Source organism: Pomacea canaliculata, linkage group LG9, assembly GCF_003073045.1.
Source record: "Pomacea canaliculata isolate SZHN2017 linkage group LG9, ASM307304v1, whole genome shotgun sequence".
Classification (NCBI taxonomy): domain Eukaryota; kingdom Metazoa; phylum Mollusca; class Gastropoda; order Architaenioglossa; family Ampullariidae; genus Pomacea; species Pomacea canaliculata.
Genome location: NC_037598.1, coordinates 9295884 through 9311729, shown reverse-complemented (window position 1 = coordinate 9311729; position 15846 = coordinate 9295884). Strand labels below are relative to the sequence as shown.

Here is a 15846-nt window from a genome sequence, read left to right as displayed (position 1 = left end):
CACAATCAGCACTTCCTAGAAGTAGGTTTTGAAAAACACACACATGTATATCACATGGTTCATACTACTATGACAACAACAAAATACTGACTTTCCCTGACTTTTTCCAGGATGAACTTCATTCACCCACTCCACACACTGATACCATATATCTCGGAACGTTAATGAGTAATCAATACATACTTCTATTTGTCCAAAAATATAAAATTATTCAAGTGTTCTTCTTAGCATCACTACAGAACACCACACAAAATAATAAAAGTGAAAGCTAGCTAGCTATAGTCATTGTCATCAATAATTTTCGTGAGTCTTTCTTGTCTGATGTTTTCCCGTGTGACTACACACGGCATTTATCCCCATATTTGAGTTCCCCTTTCTTGCTGCAAAGATCACACTTATATTTGGCTTTCTCATTCTTAACTTCTTGAAGCCACAGCCAAAATTTTTTTTTTATTCGTAAGCCACAGCTTATTAAAGTCTGCTTTTTCAACATTGTAAGAGGATGAAGATGGTGACAGTTAAATCAGCAGGGGAAGTTATTCTGCAGCCATGTGTCAACTTTCGGTATAGAGAAACGAATGACCACATCAATCTAAAAAGAATGTAATGCTTCAAAACTTTCGCATAATCAATTTTTAGCAAATATGTTTCACTTTTCCATGATCTTTCCCAGACATTTTATGAATATCTTCAAATGCTGACTTTCCAGGTTGTGGAAATAATTTTTCAAAATACGTTGACTTTTCAAGTTTTTCCTGACCCTTACGGACACCGATATATACACACACATTCAGGCAATAAACTGTCAACTGAAAAAAAAAAAAAATATCAAAATATACAAATAAGCTATGATGAAAAGGTTGAGGTAAGTTATAATACAATAGAAAGTTATATGCACAAATCTTCATGCACACATGGTCTTTTCACTGTCATTCACCCTTTTGCTCACAAAGAAACACTCTCTCTCACACATTTACCTTACCCCATCAAAGGAATGATTACGTGGAGTACCATATGAGGAAGGCGAGGAAAAGTATGGGCTACGATAACGTGTCGTATAGGGTGAAGAAGTGGACATAAACCCTGGTGAAAATGACAAGGGTCGCATCAAATTGTGAGGAGAGCCCTCTCCACTGGAGAAGCTTCCATGAGGTGTAGAGAAAATCAGTCTGTTTTCTGGAGACTGCCTGACTGGTGACTGTTGCTGTGGAGGTGTGCGAAATCCATGCTCTGCACACAAATTATGTAAAGATGTCTCATGTGTATCATGACTGATTTTATCACAGGGCTTCCCACCCTTTCAGCAACTAGTAACATCACCTATTGTCAATGTTTGACTGTTCTTAAAAACAGTTTTATGAAAATGAAAAATAAACAATGGATGACTTCCTAAAACTGATTTAGTCTTTATTACATACCTGTAATACAAGCCACATTTCTAGAAAACTAGCAGGAAGGATTGAAAGAGTTAAAGGGTTTATTGTATTTAACTATACAGCCTTGTGATGACTGAATACCTCTGTAGCTCTAAAAGTACAATACTTTTCAAAAACTAATGGCCATAAGTGAATCAAGTCTCCAACTTCTTTCTTTTAAACATATTAACTTGCCACTTTCTTGAACACCAAGAAGAATCCGCTGCTGCTCAGTCAAGTCAACTGGTCTCCCAAATACAAATGTCCACAAGTACCCGATGAGGATGAAGACATTCAGGCTTATTTTAATCATCAACAGCAACCCCAGACATACTTCTGAGAACAAATGTGTATAAAATTATGGCAAAAAGTGCTTAAGAATAAAGACATTTTCAAAGATTTTTTTGCAAAAGAAAAAAAAAACATTTTTCAAAAACTTTCTAAGTCAGGGTGGAGAACCTTTTTTCTGCCAAAGATGCCATATTGGATATTGATAACATCAGTCGTGAGATGTACAAAATTACCAACTTAAAAAGTAGCCTACTATATTTGGTCAACCCATAGTTTTGCCAGAGCGTGTTAGCACCTTCACAACATGTACACTGCCAGTTTGCCCGGCGCTTACAGTCCTCTAAGTCAATGCAATACAGGCAGACAGGCTGCAAGTTGTCAATGAAAAGCGTGTGTCTGTTTTGTCATGCATTTTTATGATTCCTATCTAGTAATGGATGTTCCTTGCTTATCCCTTAAAATTTATTATGAGTCGCTTAATGTTAATTTAGTGCTATAAAGCATTCTCCTAGGTATATTGAATTTTGAGTCCCACTTGCAATTGGCTTGCCCAGGCCAGACTAAATGATTTCACAGCTGGATGTTCTCCACCCCTAAGCTATCCCAATTAGTTACTATTACAAGTCATATAATCAATCAAAACTGAAAATTTGAGACTATAATGTGTCCTCAGCTGTTATTAATAACAAGATTCTCCCACAACATTGAAGCTTACCAAACAGAAACCAGAGATGGTAGTCAAAGCCAGACCAGCTTGATACTACTTTTGAATTTCTGAAAGAAGACATTAGGAGAATGATTAAAATTCCCAACAATGAATAGGTATTGCTACTTTCATGTAACAAAATATGAATATTGCCTATATCTAACTTTTAATCCTTTAAAAATCTTAAAATTTCTAGAAAAATATCTAGGAAACACCAATATAAACTTGATTTACACTGTGTTAACTTACATGTCAAAATAAATCAAAAGAAGAAAAACAACAATTAGCGCTGATGAAAGGAGTGCTCTCCGTGCAACCATCAGCTGTCGGCGTTGCTGCCAGGTAGCATCTACAACAGGGGTGGTGCTCTGTTCAAATGACTTCATTTTTTTAGTCTTGCCCTGGTACCTGGTATCGCTGGAAAAATTCCAACATAAATATATTTCTGTTTATCACTCAATGCACAAAACGTATGCATGATTACTGGGCCTCTTTCTTCACTTAGGTATGTGTCTCTACCTGTTTGTGACCATTTTCACTCACAAAACCACGCATGCACAAAATGTCTCGACAACTACTTTATAATTTTCTTTCCTTGTGTATATAAAAATTATGTACAACTAACATAACGTAAGCAATATTTCAAACATCTTGAGGAAACTGACTTAGTTCAATAACTTAAAAAAACTGATATTATCTGCGCACAGATTAATTAACAGCAAGTCAACGACCGATTTGCAAGATATTTTCAAAAATCGTCTTTCTCATCCGACTTTCTGAGTAGTAGTTCCGGAGTCTCAATACGATAATAATAAAATTCTACTAATTATACCTCAAACACAAAGCTCCAAACTGTGTTTAAAATGTTTTATTTTAGGCCGCAATCATATCCTATAGTACTAAATAATCATCACCAGATTCCAGACGGAAAACTGATCAACTCACGTTGTCTAACAAATAACACATATCAAAAAGATGGCGCCATAAAGGGAGACTACAATCAATGATGAAGTTTAAAGAGTTATAACCCTTGGACAAAACCCAGGTTGGATTCGTGAAAAGTACTAAACATCGAAATATTGGATGAAATGATATCGATGATTGAAGACGATGACAAACAACATATGTGCAAAAATAAAGAGATGGAGAGCTTTGAGAAAGATCTGTCAAGCCTCAAACGGGCAGAAAATGATCGAAGAACTGCGCTCTGTGAAGCGTGCAAAATCACGAACGGCATATGACATCGCGCGCACAGGTGTGTGCTTTAGGGTACGTTTTTGGTGAAGGTGGCTGATCTACCTGTGAGCAATTGATTGATAGCAGTTGTTTGCATGCTTCACAAATATATTGACTTCAAATACGCCTACCGTTAGAAATGTGCGTTGAACCCGCACACATTACCCGGTACAACGCTATATATAGCTCTCTGCAAGCAATTCGTGTCTGAAGCAGAATTAACTTATCAGCGTACCATATTTTTTCATTGACATTTTTATTATCAATTTTATATGCTACTACTAGATAATAAAATGTGATAAAACTACACGACAGCAAAAAAATGTTAATTATTACGAGCGTTGATGTCGATGTTTATTCTGATAAAGCTCGGCGCTATCAGATTTTCTGTCTTCTCAGCGTGCGGTGTGCAGGAAAACATCACAGTCCATGAACAAGTTGCCACAATTTGCTGAAGTTGTCTGCTATAATTTGTTTATTTGTTGTCTGCTTATTTGTTACAGAAGGGAAATAAAGGCATGCATATTTATGAAAAGATAGAAAGACAGATTGACAGAAATATATCCAGTTATTATCGCACACACACGCAATTAATAAGGAAAATAAGTATATATAAAAAAATTAAACACACTAATTGTTTGAAATGTATATAATAGGGTAAAATAATTTTTTCTTTCAAATAAAAGGGTATGAACTTAAAAAAAAATTATTTTAAACTTTTTAGTCCGTTTGAATTTTGCTAGATTTTAAAATTTCGTTTTACTTTATTAATGGCGTATTCTATTTTTAAAAATTAATATGAACTACTTGTTCCTAATTACCCCCATTGGAGCATATAGGGCCGCAACTACACCAAATATGAACAAATTATTATTAAATATTTAAATGATGACACTAAATCTGTCAAAATTTAAATATTTATTTATATTTTTAACAGATTACACCATGCACGTGTAGGTGAAGATCGGCACTTGAAAGTAAAAGGCTTACTTAAAACTTTAAGACTTTAAAATGTCTGTGTTTCTTCAGTTCTTGTACATTATTCTCCAAGTATATCAGCGTCTCCTAAAATATGCTAAGTGTTCTGTAAAGCTGTAACCACGGACGTGTAATATTAATTCGTGCTTCAAAGACCAACACCATAATTAAGTACAAGAACTCGCGACGGGTAAGATCTCGAACGAGTTATCTCATACAGTTACAAGTACTATACATGCGACCAATAAAAATTTCAATAAATTTTATTACTACTTTAGACTGCTGGAAATTATTTGATATTGAATTTTCACCAGAAATGAGTAGCTGGTGGCAGAGAGAGAGGGAAAAAAAAGTGAAAGAATGGACTGACGAGTGGAAAGAAGGATCGAAGAGAAGAAAAAAAAGGAAAGAAAAAATTAAGAGCGGGAAGAGAAAAAGAACGAGGGACTGGAGTTTTGCTGACTTTTAATAGGATTTGCTTGCCCGACCGCCTTACTTGGGCACATTTTGTCTAGAGATTATTTAAAGTCAATAAAGAGTTTGCTTCAGTGGAGCCGCAATATGTCCTCCATCGCTTTTTCTGTCACGCCTAGGCACAAACGCACATGCTGTAGCCTCGCTTTTTTTTTTTTTTTTTTTTTAGTTATTTGGCATGAATATATCAGGTTTCTGCATGGTTGTCTTATACGTACATGTATGTATCATGTGTTGCGGGAGCGCTAGGCGGCATTTTGTGTGTGCGTATGAGAGAGGGAGATCGAGCGATTTTCACAAGGGCCGGGCTTCAGTTAATTAAGAAGTAAACTTGAGATTCTAAGCAAAGATTAATTTAGATATTCTGATAACGGCTTATGCCGAACACGGCGGATATTCGTCTTTGCATTTCCTCTATAGGACCCAAATGTGATTTAATTCAAATGACATCGACAAACATGCGTTCTTCTCTGACTTATTAATAGCACTAGTGGACGATCAAAAGGCCGGGCAGTTCCAAAGGACACTATAGCTGTTGTTCTAATAAAGATTTTCTTCCTCCCATAGAGTAATACAGTATATTAGAATGCACTTCCCAATAACATTAAATTTTCACGAAATATTAACACTTTCAAGAATAATCTGAATAATTTACCTTATGTTAATTAAAGGGTTAGATTGACGACGAGGTGTGAGGTCTGTTCACAAGAGTATACAAATGTAGCCTTTTATAATTGTTGTTTCTCCCACCCCCTTTCATATGTATTCTGGTTCCCACCTCTTATCTTAATCGATCACTTCTCCAAAAACTGCACAAAAGTTAAAGTACTTTTTTCTACCAAATACATAAACTATGCAACCAGTCACACCGAATTCCATATATTTGTATAGGTTGTCATCACATCTGCACGGTCGAGGTATGCATGCACTTGACGTGCCTACTAACATGTTAAAGCTGACGATGAGCTATAAACAGTGGGAGGCAAATCAATCGCACTGAAAGGACACTTTGGAGGCTGAACTTATTAATGCCTGTCGCTTAATTTTAAGAGCATGCGAAAGCTGGCTGCAATAGGATACTATAGGCCAGCGGCAGGCAACGATCGAGTTTTCCAAACGGGCTGCTCGAGACTGCCAGGTGTGCGCCAAATTAAATGGCTCCGGTGACCCCACAATATAAAAGCCGTGGATGGGAACCGAAACTATAGTAGCTATATGTCAGATTATTTTTGTTGTCTATATAGTCCCGCGCGGTACGTCCTCACTGCCCCCGAACTTCGGCGATCTCTTCTTCGGTAGTGGTTGCCGTCTGTCTGTACGACTTCAACGATCTAAGTTTGCTTGATCAAAAACGTGGACTTGACGGTTTGTCACCTGCAAAAGTGTTGTGACAAAAAGCTATAAATTTGCTGAATACTTGAGCAATGTACGTTATTGATTAATCTTCTGAGCAGCGTCGTTTATTTGCATCATACTTATATATTTGCTTTTCTGGTAGGACGTTTTAGGCACACGTGCGTAGCTTATATTATACTGAAAATGGTTATATGTCGTACGTGGGATTGTGAAGGTGTGTGACGTAAGCCCGGGTTTCATCAGTTGCACCTGTAAGTTAGCGTGAGTAAAAATAAGCTAAACTTCTGAAATATTGATACTGGTTGCAAAAAAGGAAGGTTTTACTGCATAGACTATTAACATAAATCTCAGCATGAACATCTGCAGTACGTCTGATATATCCTACTCAAAAAACAACAAAAATAAAAAATCAAACTCATACAGTAGCAGACGAAACATTCAAAACTTTTTATTATTATTATTGTGGTACAAAATCCTATTCGCTGCGATTAGAACAGGATTTCCTTTTTTTTCTTTTTTTCAATTTTATTTATTGATTTTGTAACAGTGCGACGGGGAGGACACACGTTTTGAAAGTTGTGATATCGCGCGACACGAAACGTGGCGTGTGCAAGTAAAGCTGGTACAGACGAGTGAGCAGCAGTGGTTTCGCACGCGCAGTTTCTCTTAGTCCTGAGGCAGACGACAACGTCCGTTCAGGTCACTGACGGAATCTGCGCGGCCACGTCCTAGTCAGCATGTCGTTCCATTGCATAAAATGACTTCAGGTGTTGTTAGAAGTAACTGGATGTCTCCGAACTCTTCCGACGACGAAATTTTCCTTCCGAATCCCCAGAGTTCTGTTCAAAACGGCCCACCGTTGCAGAAGTATGGTGACAGTTCTGCAGACGTAAACTGGGGAGCTGCTCAGTTCCCTCAACTTTATCAACTTCAGTCCCATAATCTGCCGCCTGAAAACGAAAAGAGTACCTGGAACGATTCCCAGTCTTTTTTACATGCCGACGTAACCTCTGCCAACAGTTACAACAATCGTCCCGAAGTACAGCATAGCTTTAGCAGCCGTTTGAGTTCGCGGAGTCACGACAGTGATTGTGTAGTGTCAGAAAACGCAAAACACGCTGGTCGTGGTCGAGAACGGCAGGCATCCATCGTAGACGGACTTCTGCATGAGATCTACGACAGGTGGCACGGCACACGTGCGGACAGTTTTGACAGCGACACTTTCACAGAATGCTCCAGCACCTCAGAAGTTTTTCTATCTCGATGGGATTCGTATGAGGCTGACGAACAGCGTCATTCGAGCCAGCTTAGCAGGACATTTCTGGAAAGCCAAAGTAAATATATTATTTTACAATCATAATAATCTTCGATATCGTCTTCATTATAGAATAATTATTGCTGTTTGATAAACTGCAACCACAAACACAATAACATCAATACTGCAATTAGATAGGTTACTGAGAGAGAGCAACTTTTCGTCTGATCTATGTAGCTACAAATATAGAAGATACCAAAGATAAACATAAAATTAATGGCTGCGTGGAAGACGAAGGCTTAACATTAAGAAACCGTTTTGAAAGAATTGGTTATTATTTTACTTCACAAGAAATGTTAGTGTGTAGGGTAGAGAGTTACTATATATTATTGCAAAGAGAAAAGTAGAATGTATATAAGAGGAAGACAAATTATTTACTCTTTGTTGACTTTTGAAAACTTAATACACTTTAGAAGTTTTTGCAGTTCTGTATTTAATCTTTAAAGGCACCTGAGTTTTATTTTTCTGGTTAAAGCTATTGATTCCTAGTGGTTCGTGAGTGTTAATTGTATGAAAATGGAGTTCCACGATATCTCTTTCCACACCATGTATTGTAAGAAATTTAAAAATAATTTGATTATTAGACATGGATGGCTTTCACTTTCTTCTCAAGGCATGCAATGAGCATTTTGCTTTGAAACCCATTATTATATTATTAATACAAAATACATGTACCTTTGTTCTTTTCAGGAAATTGTATTGTCTTCTAACAGTAACATGAGAACATCACTTATTAACACATTTATTAACACAGGCCATAAAAAAATTTAACTGAATATATCCAATTCATTTCTCTTGCAATTATTAAAAATCTGTACACATCCATATTACCACTCAAAATAGGAACACAGAGACAGTTATAGTCATCTGTAACATCAGTTCAAACATATATAAAATATACACCCCAGAAAGGAGTCAAGTTGTATGGCCATCTGAATTGGTGTGTATGTCCATAGGTCAATGCTATATCTATATATTATTTTTATATCTGTATGTTTTTATTTTGCTTTTAGTCTGCTTTTGCTGATGGGATAAAGCACTACATAAATCTACATCATCATCATCACTATAATACAGGGAGGGATAAATACTATTTATGTACATTTATTTATGTATATATTTATATTTTTATATAGTTGAAATTATATCAAAACTACAATTATTTATGTGCTTTAAATATGTAATGTCTTGTTTGCTTCCTTATTAAATCTATTAATAATTAATAGTTGAATGTGCATAGATTATACATCCTAAATTATTATTTTTAATTATGGCATTTGGTTAGACTTCATTTGTGGTGAACATAAAAGCACTCTGGCAAAAAGTGAGAAGAATTAACAACAGTACATTTGCTGTGTAATGGGCAGCCTGTTGAGAATCTGAGAATGGATCATGGGTGTATACAGAGAGTATACTGAATTCATTTCCAAAAACTGCTTTAGTACTTGAGCTCTGTTATGATTGATAGATCAAAATAAGAATAGGATATTGACATGTAGACACACCTGCCAGTTCTTATTAGTTATCACTGGAACTTCTACATCATAGATTTGTGTGTATATATATATAAGGCAGTTCATTGCTCATTTATGTTTCCAGTCAGCAGCTTCTGCAAAATGATTACCAGAGGATTAGTTTGGAAATGACAAAAATTTATTCACTGACTGGCAATGTAAAAAAGATAGCTGAATAAATAGAAAGTCAGCACTACATACAGTTGAACTTCTGTAAGTCAAAGGTTCAAGGGATCGATGAACAAAATTGAGTTACAGAAGGTTCAAGTTTCACTGCAGATGTTTAATTTTAACCAAATGTTAATTTCTTGTCATTCTTTTAAAGACACTCTGGCACCTTGTGGAGACAGAGTTGCACTTATCGCACACTTGTTTCCTATACAGAAAGGAGAATATGACAGTGCAGGGTTGATTGGGGAGGAGTACATGATTTTACACTTTCCGAAGTATTTTCAAATGGTTTCAACATGCTGACCAACTTAAAATTATTCGAGTTGTGGAAGGTTTGGCTAGGTTTTGAAAGTTGAACATGCATTGCTTTCACGTTCATGGTCAGGAATAGAGGGTCACAGTGAAGTCGCTTGATATTAACAAAAATAAGCATTGTTGCATTTAAATACATTTTTGTCATTTATCATTAATATTTATATTAATATTGTAACTTTGTTACTCAGTAAATTTGTATCATACAAGTAGTTCCTTGTATTATTCAGTGCCCTTGAAGTAGCTCTCAGTGTCAAAAAGGTTGGTGACCCCTGCATTATAGTGATAAGATTTATAAGTTGTAGTTAAACATAAATTGCTAGTTTAGAATCCAGGCAAAATTTCTGCATGGTATTCTGCTCTGGAATGTGAGAGCATTGAGCATGTAAGGGAGATTCAGTATGTGCTGATAATGAGTTACTTGAAAAGTACGTATGTAATGGTATATGTGCACATGATGTGTTGGTCGAAGCATGCATTTGATAGATTGATAGGTGATACAATTATTTAGCATGCTTTGCTAGGGGTTAGGGATGCAGTAATTGTTTGGAATAGTACCTTTGGAGCCCAGATGCAGTTTAGTCTAAAGTCTAATTTACTTTAAGTTGTTGTCCAAGTTATACATTTTTGAAATTTTTTCTGACTGCCTAAACAGTAATCATTCGGCCAGCTGGGATATTCAGATATTTGTTAAGTTGTTTGAATTCATAGTGTTTGTTTTATACCTTTAAATATATTTGTTTAGTGCTGCAGGATATTGCGTTTTCTTTATTGTAAAAGTAAGTGCTACCTGTAGTCTCTTTGTTTCTAACTCTAGCTGGCTTCAGATTTTCTGCAGGCCATTGTTGGCTTGAACCTGATTTATTGGGTTTTGTAGTACCATTTACAATAAGGGTTAATCAGTGTCAGCATCAAGGCATTAATGCAGTTAGTTCACTACAGCTGGCAAGTATTTATAGCTGATGGATGTAATGTAAGCAGATGATACCTTTGAGGCCCTTTCCTTTAGTTGTGTACACAATACATACATAGTAGGTATTAATAAGACACAAACATATGCTTATAATATAGTATATATATACAGCATCACATACACAGATTCATTGAAGTTGGATCTGGAGGCAACTTGGTGACAAATCACCATCACAGAAAGTAAAGTTCTTGTGTAGGAAATGAACATCTGTTGTACACTTTGTCACATTGTCTAGGATACTTAAACATTTTATCTTAGACATTTACAAGCAGAGAAAAGTTATACTATTTCAGATCTGCATTGCACTGTAATAAATGCTGTTTGATCAATTTGCTACAACACTGGCACTTGATTCAGAACAAATGCTCTCTGATGTACTTTATTGATGTGTGTGCTAGCCAGCTATGGAGGGAAGCACATGCTTACTTTACACTGTTTGTGTATGCATGTACATTCTTATGCTTATTCACGTGTGCTTATGGATTTGTGCATATCATATTCATAGATGTATAATGTGTATCTGTGTACACGCATGCAAATGCACATTGTTTTTGCATTCCAAGATAGTTTTTTTTTTTTAATTCTATGCGTATGCAAACTCTTTCTTGTTCTGTGGGAACCAGCATTTGGCAGATGTGTTTCTGCTGCTTAATCGTTTTTATAATAGCGGTTATTGCACACGTACAAGAGAGTTAAAAGTAGACATAACATCAGCTCCTTCAGTTAATGGCAGCCAGCCTCCTGGCGTAGAAGCAGGTGAAAATATTGCACACCTGCGTACAGATATGAATCAGCCTGTCAGTCCAGCTCCCTCACTACCACGCGCTATCAGTCCGTCTAAGCATGAGACATACATCGGCTTGTCACGGTGTTGCCAAAGCGAGGGATGAAGGGGAGTGGGGAACTGCACCACCTTGTGGCAAAACAAACATAACAAACTAAAAAAAAAATTAAAAAAATCGAAATCAATAGTGTGTGTGGTCGGATAGAGGTTTAAGAAAAAGGGGACATGAGTCATCGCCACATTGAACACCTGAGTGACGCTCTAGCCGTATTCGGTTTTCCTTTTTGTTTGTTTGTTATTAATTTTTTTAGGAAGGGGGTGGTGTTTTTGTTGATAGTTTTACTATACATCTATATACATGCTAAAACGTGGCTCATACAGCGTTCAACAGTTTGTTAATTTGCGGAAGAATTACATCTGTTTCAAACTCTTGTTGGAGTTTATCGGAGTAAGAGTAGCTTGTAAGTGTTTAAAGATATTATATATCGAATCTGTTAAAAAGAGGAAAGATGTGCGTGGAATCAGAAAAACAAAACAGAAAATTGCAACACAAAGAGAGCGACGTTAAATATGTTAAACATAAAATGTATTTTAAAGTTCATCGCCAATTTGGTACGTGTACAGGACACGCCGCAACAACGTGAGAGAGAGAGAGACAAAGAGAGAACGTATAAGTGCCTAAATGGTTGTACGAATTCTGGTCACGTCTAATCCCTTTTCCATTTCCGTCTCAGTGGGATCTTAGGCAAGACTAGCCGGTCATCCTGCGACTCACTCTGAGACGCTGGTATTACTGTGCATGCATACACGCGTGTGCAGTAAGTGTCCCTGTGTGTTCACGTAAAAACAACGTTAAGTGGAAAATGGGTGGAATTTTTTTCTGTACAAATGAACCAGTATCCGCTTTCGTTGCTTCATTTCGAAGGATACTTAAGCGTACTGAAACTTTCAGTCCCCTTATTTCGGCAGAACAATAGACATGTGAAAAAAAAAAAAAAGCAAAAAAACCCCACGTTTCCAAAGGCAACGTCTAAGGCAATATTATGTTGTGTGTAATATGTAAACGTGATTTGATATAATTTTCTTCACTGGGGTCGTGTCGTTCACACGGCGTGCTGCCAGATCCCACCCCACTTGCACACCAAACCTTTGAGGACCAAGGTAACAACCACACCTTTCTATATGTGATTAGGACTCGTGTATTCAGTGGCTGTCTTTTACGCGTGCATTATACAACTACATATAACACATTTCCACAGAACTTCCATGTCTCTCTTAATTTGATTCACTTCCAACCCCCAACAGGTAAAGGTAAGTGCACGTCTGTTTAACTGCATCACATCTGTACAGCAAGACCGTCTAGTGTTTCGATAGTTGCCCACGCAGTGTTAATGCATCGAAAGATGACACGGATTGCTGGACACTGGATGCTGATATACAAATCTTATTTTCTTGCTTGCTTGGAAGTGAACTTAAGTTGCCGCTAAAACCTGCTCGACGTTTTCTAAAGTTCCTTCATCATATGCACGTCTTTACACGGGGACGATCATTAGTGGGTAGACCTCTTTATTCTGAAGCGATTCTGTCTAAAGCTTACAAGATCATTAGGTGGTGCTCGACTTTCGACCATTAGTTTTTTTGGCAGATATTTTCCCCCACTTGTAACGACGACTATCAGCTTCCTTGTGGTTGTGTGCAGGTACGGTCCAGCTAAAAAAGATGGTGGCCGACATGCAGCGCAGCATCAGCCAGACCTCCGGACGGCTTGTGCGGCAACTCCGGCGGCGAGACCGACGGCTGGCCAAACTGCAGAGAAACTGTGACGTGGTGACCGCCATCCTGCAGGCTGCATCTCTCAAGCGGCGTGAGTGAGCGGTTTTCAGTCTCGCGCTATCGGCGTTTCTCTTTTCGTCCGTCTTGCCCTTGCGGGGACGAGTCTGGGTCGCAGAAGCCAGGCGGTCACTGTTTGGATGATTAGTAAAGCGTGATTGTCGGAGAGGGGCGATTTCTGCGTGGGTGGTAATGATGGCGATAGGATGTGGAGTGGGAAAGCAGCTGCAGACTGGTGGGTCGGGTGGTCCTGGGTGCCTGGTTTATTCAGGTCAAGGAAAAGGAAACGAAAGGAACGGGTTGGACTCAATCTTCCACATGCCGTGCCTAAGACTCGACAAATCGCTTATGATATACAATACTGCTCGTGCCGCCAGCCTGTTTTTATGGTGGTGATAGTCGTGGTTTGATGATGAGGATGATAATAGTGGCCATAGATTATGCTAGACGGTAGAATGGTAGACATCCAGACGCATGCTAAGAAGTTGTAGGTCCAGCATGAGGACTACGGAAGCCATGTAGCCAAGGTCTGTTTATGCATGGTTCATAGTGATGCACGGTCCGTTGTCTTTAATATACCAGCTGATGCACGTTTCGTGGTCCGTAATATACTAATTGTCTGAGGCAAAAGAGAAACGATGTGGCAGCTCAGGAAAAAGAGCGAAACCACAAACCCCAAGTGGTGCGTCGTTTTGGACTCCCTGGACGGCAGTCATGTCGGCAGAAAGGCCTCTGCCTCCATCACCCACCTCCCGTCTCTTGTACACCACACCACAGCATCCCCGATACTGATACTATTTTAGGCTTGAATTTGTATCATTGCTCGGGCAATTATTTCAATCCACCGGTATGCAGTAATTGCATGATGGCATTGAAAGTGTGGAAGGGAAAAAGACAACTAGGCAATCTTCCTCAATCTTTCTCGCTCAGTTTCGCGTAAGTGGCTAGGGCCATCTGCCTTGTACTGACTACAATGACAACGCGCGAGTACAGAGAACCGCCTAGGAGGCATGCACTATTTGTCATTAGATTCGGCTGTCTACCACATCTGGCTTTAAAGGCGGTCGTTGGTCGCAGCCAGCTTAGATTGAGCAAAATTATAACTGCATTTTTTAAAAATAAAAATACCCAACACAGAATCCATTCCACATAACATTATTTAAGGTCTTTTATTTTCTTTCACAAAAATTACGCATATTTTGCAGTATGTACGCATATTTGATAAGTATACTTGTGTTCTAAAATTACGGAGAGAACGTTGACTGCACAATTTTTAACGATAGCTGTAAATTACCACCCTGTAAATGGCGTGAATTAGCTCTGAAGAAAAAAATATAAAAAAAAATCGGATGTTTATGTAAAGAGAACCACTGCGGATTCACGTGTTGATGCTTTTAAAGCAGTGGTTCTTAACCTTGTTTGAGGTACCATTTTGAACATTTTATTTAATGGCTATAAGCCCACAAGTTTCATATGCACATTAACCGAACCCTTCTTTAGTGTCATCACGAATTGCGGATGTGTCTTGACTTCCGTGGCGGAGGCTCCGCCGAACCCCTGAGACCGACTCACCGAACCCCTAGGGTTCGATCGAACCCCGGTTTAGAACCACTGTTTTAAAGGGTCTTTGTCGTTGGCATCCATCAAGACGTTGCTGAAAAATCAATCGAAACAATAACTTAAACGGGATGTCTATAAACCAAGAATGAGCACCATTTGTTAAGCGAAACTATGAAAGCATTAGTGGGTGCTATTTGTTTCTTGCATTTAAAAAAATGTTTTTCTTCTAAAACATTCGAAGTTTTCACCTTTGTAGCTGTAGTTGAAAGACAGTGTCGATAGCAGTATTATAGGAAAACTTAAGTTTTAGTGTTCTCCGTCGGCTCTTTCTTTTTCTCTCTCTCACACACACATGCACTACCCATATACACAGAAATCTTTAAATTTAATACATGCCAACATTGTTGAGGTAGCCGAACTAGCTAGCTGCCGCCATTAATCCTGCAGCATCTGCAACACCATCTGCGCAATAATTTTCGCACGAGAGCTAGTGTCTTAAAGAGAGGTCGTCATTGTGGCGTCAGTTGTTTCCCTTGAACTGACGAGCTAATCCCAGGATGCTCTATAACGATTTCAAGCAGCCGTTTTCTTTAGAGATCACATTTGAAAAATATTTTGTAGTACATTTTAGTTTGCGTGATAATACCAGAAAGTATATGTGCTAAAGAATACTTTACAACACATCGTTTTGCTATCATCAAAGTGGACACAGTGGCCCTCATCAGTTTACTATAATCTTCGTTTTTCGATACCTTTTATGAGAAAATAGAACAGCTTTGGAAAGATGTGTTTGTGCAGTTCCACTACGAGGTCTAGAGAAATGTAATCCTTTTTAAGGTTTAAGAGTCAAAGCTCCGGAGTGTCTCAAAGCGCCATTGTATGGACAAACGCAAGCTGTCGTGTCTCCACGTCAGACTTGAGCTCTGCTGAC

General features: G+C 38.1%; 2 protein-coding genes across 8 annotated transcripts in view; one reads left to right on the top strand and one right to left on the bottom strand.

The window, feature by feature from the left end:
• The window catches only part of LOC112571635 (transmembrane protein 209-like), a 29601-nt gene that overhangs the window by 6865 nt on the left and 6890 nt on the right, over window positions 1-15846 (bottom strand). For 3 of the 7 annotated variants that reach the window (XM_025250774.1, XM_025250779.1, XM_025250780.1), the window contains exons 1-5: window positions 3245-3380; window positions 2662-2820; window positions 2422-2480; window positions 1611-1751; window positions 983-1230 (exon numbers count right to left, since the gene is read on the bottom strand). In XM_025250774.1, coding sequence (XP_025106559.1) covers window positions 983-1230; window positions 1611-1751; window positions 2422-2480; window positions 2662-2798 — 585 coding nt within the window. In that variant the 5' untranslated portion in view covers window positions 2799-2820; window positions 3245-3380. Of the gene's footprint in view, window positions 1-982; window positions 1231-1610; window positions 1752-2421; window positions 2481-2661; window positions 2830-3244; window positions 3418-15846 lie in introns of those variants that run through there. The other 4 variants (XM_025250777.1, XM_025250775.1, XM_025250776.1 and 1 more) reach the window with 4 other exon arrangements.
• Window positions 6993-15846, top strand: part of LOC112571634 (TBC1 domain family member 30-like) — a 39803-nt gene continuing 30949 nt past the window's right edge. Inside the window, exons 1-2 of the mRNA XM_025250772.1 lie at window positions 6993-7790; window positions 13225-13389. Of these exons, the coding sequence (XP_025106557.1) occupies window positions 7214-7790; window positions 13225-13389 (742 nt within the window). The 5' untranslated portion in view covers window positions 6993-7213. The remainder of the gene's footprint in view (window positions 7791-13224; window positions 13390-15846) is intronic.